Source organism: Leptodactylus fuscus, chromosome 3, assembly GCF_031893055.1.
Source record: "Leptodactylus fuscus isolate aLepFus1 chromosome 3, aLepFus1.hap2, whole genome shotgun sequence".
Taxonomy (NCBI): domain Eukaryota; kingdom Metazoa; phylum Chordata; class Amphibia; order Anura; family Leptodactylidae; genus Leptodactylus; species Leptodactylus fuscus.
This window is the reverse complement of record NC_134267.1, coordinates 49943590-49949589: the sequence shown is the minus strand read 5'-3', so window position 1 is coordinate 49949589 and position 6000 is coordinate 49943590. Positions and strand designations below refer to the sequence as shown.

Genomic DNA, 6000 nt, shown 5'->3' with positions numbered 1-6000 from the left:
AATGTTTTTAAATTTACTTTGAGAAAGGAGCCTAGCGTTCCGAAACGATAGCCATTTGTCATCATTATGAGTTAGCCATTAAAAAGGTATCAACTACTGAAGATTACCAAGTTTTCGTGTTTTTTTTATATATCTATAGATATAGAAAGAGAGATAAGGAGACATGCTAGGTGCCAGACAACCCCTGGAATTCGTGATAAGAAACAATAGTTTACAAACATGTCTATGTCTACATCCTTTCACACTCAGAGTGACCTCAACTCATAGCATACATATAATTGTTAGTATCCATATATTAGAATGCAAAATGGATGACAGATGCAAAGTCCCTGTCATTGGTGCCATCCAGAAGTCCCACTTCAGTGCCATCAATGAGGTCCCTATTAGTGGTAGCCCCTGTTCTACCATTAGTGTTCTGCAGAGTCACCCTGCATTGTCAGCCATAGGGTCACCAGATTACTGCTACAATGCACACTTTTAATAGCAACACCTACAGTGCCAGAGAGTGCGCACTTCTTTTGCAAAAACATCATAGAGAAAAACTGTTGAAAATTGGAATATTGTTCTATCGATAACGTCAGTTACCTACAGGGGTGCGGACTTTTTGGACTTGGAGTCGGGGACAGTTTTCAGTTGAATCTGATTCATAAAAAAGTGACTGTCTCTAACTTCCAAATAAAATAATGAATTATTATATATAATATAATTATTGGTATAATATAATGAATTGGATGCTTAAATTGTTCAATATTTACTTTCTTAGGAATTCAATTCTAGATGTTCCTGAAGCTTTATTGTTTCCATCTGAAAATGATTGTTGGCCATTCATGAAGGAGTCAGAGTCACAGTTGGAATTGAACTATGGAAAGATAGAGGAGTTGGAGTTATTCTCCACACACAACCATTTATTGGCCTCAGCGATCATGTGCAGAAGTCGGGTATATTATTGTACCAGGAATTGTGACCTCTGCAGTGATTACGTACCCGAATTCCCCAAGTGACTACTAAGGCCAGTGAATGGCTGCAATGTGAGGTAGCGTCTGACATTATACCTGTAGTGAGAGAAGCCGTAGATTGGTGCTAAGGACCAGGAAACTGGAACATCGGAGCAAAGGAAATCTAAGTATAACTTCATATAACTTTTTAATTTAAGTCCTTTAACCATGCAAATCAAAGCCCAAAGCACCCCCTAGTGGTCACTAACTCGCAGCAACAATTTTATCATTTTTATGCTATGTGAAACTTGGAGCTTCTAAGGCCTGCAAGCAGTACTTTTCTCTCCGCATGATTCGTGCGGACACCACGCGGAAAACACACGGACCACATTATAGTCTATGAGGTCTGTGTGGTTTCTTAGCTAACCGCTTTTTAATGTGTTCGGTATTTGGGGGTTCCTCAAACAGACTCCCCAAACGGAATACCGAACACAGATGAGAACCAGGCCTTAGGAAAAGAATAGAGCAGCATACAATGCTATTCATTGTTGTGCGTCGAAACAATGGACAGGTGAAACAACATTATATGACAATGTTAGAGTCTATCATACAGTCCATCATTAAAGGAGTTTTCTGGGATGCAAATATTGATGACCAATCTTTAGGATAGATGATCAATATCTGATCATGGGACCTGACACCTGGGACCTCCGCAGATCAGCTGATTGTATCCGCAGCCTGTGACATCACTTTCATTTGTTACTTGGCCTGAAGGGAAATAATTGGAAGTCTTGAAGTGAATGGGACTGAGCTGCAATACCAAGCACAGCAGTGACGAGTCCGCAGTACCCACCCGAGCACTGTTGGCTTTTCCAACTGCTGATCAGTTGCTGACGCCTATTGATCTGATGGTGATGTTCTTCATTAGTCCCCATTATTTGTCATTTCTTTGATTTGGAGCTCCCTCTTAATATAAATGACTGTAAAAACTGAATATCCTAATAAAAGTAAATAAAATTCAATAAAATTTTGTTTTATATGTGGGTTGCAGTTTCCTGATTTTCCACTAGATGGCAGCAGATCACCAGTAAATGTTAAACATAGGGCTATGCTAAAAATAGTTTTCCATATTCCAAACTCAGCAGCCCGCAGTGCAAAATAACAGTGATGCAATAGCATATGCTTGTTATCTGGCTGTGAATCTTATATTTATTGTATATTAGTGCTGGCTCTGCGATGAATGTTGTGTGCACATATTTTTTACAGTAAGCATTTGTATTCCAGTATGTGGTGTTACCGATGATGTAATACATTGCATGATATAACATGTTTATCTGAGATCTTCAATTTTTGGACATTACAGAAGAAACTGTGAACTATCTGTACATTGCAGCACATCAATAATCACGAGTACAGTCCTATGTGTCCATATCTGTATGGACGCCATGAATGGGCTCTAATGCAGAATCTACAAAAAGTCTCCCTATTATCCAGGTTTCTTCTTATGTGGAGACTGACATTCGGGTCTCATCCACATTCCTGGGCGCTGCGCGGTGCACACCTTATATTATAGCTAGATTTCTAAATGGACCACAGTTACAATTCTCCATCTGTGCACTGTATCAGGTGTATATGTATTGGACGCTCTTCTGTGGATTTGATATTGTACATAGCGAGATCTTTATAAAGGTAATGGAGCGGATGGACTATTAAAAATGCGCCAGAATTCTGGTGTAATTTGGGGAAAAGACTATTGTACATGCATTACATCGCATTTACTAGCTGATTTTGACACTTACTTACATGTTTGGCACCTTCTCCGACTAGCATCGAGACATCAGGAAAGCACAACTCCCAACCGTCGCGATTTCCGTGGGACATTCACAAATTTGGTGTCCTGTCCCGCGGTCCCGATCGGCGGGAGGTATGTCCCGATTTCAACTCATCGGCATCTGGAGGACGCCGATGAGTTGAACACATATGCGAGTAAAGCAGGGGCTGTCACAGCTCAGCTCCTGCCTTACTGCTGCGCTACGGCTTCGGCATGTGTAGGCGCGATGTGATGACAGAGATGTAGGGACATGAAACTGGGGGGCAGAGATGGGGGGACATGAAACTGGGGGCAGATAAAGGGGTTATATGAAAGTGTGGGAGATATGGAGGTGGAGAATATAATTTACAGGTGACTATAGGAGGATTATAATGTGTGGGGACACATGAAAAATTAATGAGAATGGGCGGAGATAAGTTTGCTGCGGCGCGCACGCGCACCGCATATTTTGTCCCTCTTTCAGCTCTTCAAAAGTTGGGAGGTATGGTAAGGGCCACATGGTGGCTCAGTGGTTAGCACTGCAGTCCAGGTCGCAAAACTCAGGACATCCATATGCCACCTGTGCATTGGCCATGCCATTTAATTGCAGCGCAAAAGGCTGTCAATCACTGACTAGTACCGCCCACTGGACTCCTAAGCTCAGAGTAAGCAGCACTTTTCTCTCTGCATGATTCGTGCAGACACCGAGCAGAAACCACACAGACCCCATTATAGTCTACGGGGTCCGTGTGGTTTCTTAGCTAAGCTTTTTAATGCAATATAGGTTTCCATTCAGGAGGTCTCCAAGTGGACTCACAGAATGGAATACCGAACGCAGATTTGAACCGGACCATAGACAGGTTCACTTTATAACCACTAGGTAATAAGCAATAGAAACAAAGAGAGCCCTGTGGAATTGTAAAACTGTCTAAGATCACGTTTTATATTTCAGTGGCTCTCAAGATCTGGGTATAATACATTTCCAATGGGATATCTCAGGATAATGCCAGGATTGTCTGTCACTGCAACGGTTAAGCTTGTAAGTGCCCAGATGGTCACAGGCCTGGCTGCAATCTGGTTGGTTTTCCTCTGTGTCGTGACAACTGTAAGAGGAGATGTCAGACTGTGAAGCTGCCTCAATGCGTCCAGCCTGTGCCCTGCTGCTTGTATTCACCTGCATAACAATGTCTGGCCTAGTCAAAGCTTCAAACGCCCTGAAATCTGTAGATTATGAAGTTTTTGGCCGTGTTCAGGGTAGGTGTGTTTTTCTCCCGACAGCTTTTATCATTGAGGTTGCTGTATGCTTTGCAAAGCTTTTCTGCACGCTCAACACATAAGGAAACTCAGAGCGTTACTAAACATAGCTCATCATGGCGAGGAATCTGCGGGCTGGGTACAGAACGCCATGGCGCTATGTGGGATTATGTAATGTATGGCTTCTTATCTCACATCAGACCCTCTGCAATGATGTTATCCTAGGAAGATATGCAGGATGTTGTGAAGGAAGAGTCATTGGCCTCATAAGAAAGACACCATAAAAGTGTCAGCCAAATTGCTGTCTATGTGTAAATAAAAATACTTCCCAAAAAACAAAGCTTATAGTGGTGTCTGCATAGTGTTATATTGTGCCCATATAGTGCTAGATTGTACCTGGCGGGTAACATGCTTTGTCAGCATGGAGCAATATAGTAACAACATAGGGCAATGTCATGTACAGCCATATTGTGCCAACGTAATGTGAGGTTCTCAAGTGGCTCCCCTAGAAGAGAACAAAGGCCATGTTCAGTTTCAGGATTTTACCATTGCTCTTCTTCACGTACAATGTCAGAAACCTTGCCCCAATGAGGCCCAAAATTTTTATGCTTTCCAAACTCACAGGTAACCACAAACTGAACATAATATCAGTCCACGGCGGAAAAGCTGTTTTTGAAAATCGCAGTACGTCAATTATACCTACAAAAATACTGGCGTTATCCATATCGGTATAATAAGGGCAGAAAACTGCTGTGGGTAAAAAAAACGTGATACGTTTCCACCTCAGTCTTTTCTTCAGTGTTATTTTGCTGCGGCTCACACGTAGTTTTTTGGTCAGGGTTTTGAGGCTGTATCCACCTCAAAACACTGACCAAAAAGATGACTCCCATTGAAATCAATGGGAGTCACTCAGGTCTTTTTCCCGGGAGCCGTTTCTTCCGGCTCCCGGAAAAAAAAAAAGTGAGGTGCTCATTCTGCCTCACGATTCGGCCTGAAGACACACCATCCTCCAGACTATGCCCATTCATTTGGCCTAATCCGGAGCGGCGTGCGCAACTGGATGGCGGTGCAGTGCACCAGCTTTCAGTCGCTGCTATCTGGTTTTTGGATCGGGACCTGAGGCGGCCTCTGCCTCAGGTTCCGATCCAAAAAACCCTGTGTGAACTTACTCTTAGCCTGACTCAGGTCTTTGCTAACTCCACAGAAACCAACCAACCTTCTTAATTCAAGCACTCCTCTCAAGACCCTCACCACCATTCCCACTGATATTCTTGTACAGTCTTCTGCATCTTAGACCTCCAGGTATCCAGGTCTGCACAAATCAAAACTTTTTCACAACTCCCACCTGGACCCAGCTGTACCAGGATAAAGCTTAGCACAGATCTCAAATAGAGGCATGTAGTGCTGACAATGCCAGACAATGCTAAAGGGACTTTTTGTAAATGAATACATATCATTTTGTCACAGCCTCAACCAGATGGTGAAAAGATGGTGGCATCTGTGCCAATTTTGTCACCCATTTGCCACCGTTTTCTGCCTTGAAGCCAATGAAGACAAACTCCAAACCAATGTTGCTGTCATGGTTTTGTTTCAAGGAAACAATTTTAGAAGCATGTGGTTTATGTCCAGGATCTTGTTTTGTGGAGTGGAGCTTAAGGCTAAGGCCCCATCTAATGAGCCAAAACAAAAAAAGCTTTCACAGAAAGTTTGCAGAGTTTTCTTCCATCGTGGTCAAAATGTTGTGTTTTGCAATGTGGGACCCCGACCTTACCTTATTCCCAACTCCGGAAGGCCCTCCTAGCTGTTGAAATATTTGGTATTCATCAAGGAAAGTTGGGAGAACTTTGTATTTGGATATTTGTTTCACATCTGCGTTCGGTATTCCATTCGGGGAGTCCACATGGGGACCACCAAATGGAAATCCAATGCATTGACAAGCGGTAAGCAGTGAAAGCACACGGACCCCATAGACTACATTGGTGGCATGCAGAGAGAAAAGTA

The 6000-nt window shown here is 42.9% G+C and overlaps 1 protein-coding gene across 2 annotated transcripts in view; it reads left to right on the top strand.

The window, feature by feature from the left end:
• The first annotated feature begins 3860 nt into the window (after nucleotides 1–3860).
• Nucleotides 3861–6000, top strand: part of ACYP2 (acylphosphatase 2) — a 122769-nt gene continuing 120629 nt past the window's right edge. For both annotated transcript variants that reach the window (XM_075267568.1, XM_075267569.1), the window contains exon 1: nucleotides 3861–3999. In XM_075267568.1, coding sequence (XP_075123669.1) covers nucleotides 3861–3999 — 139 coding nt within the window. The remainder of the gene's footprint in view (nucleotides 4000–6000) is intronic.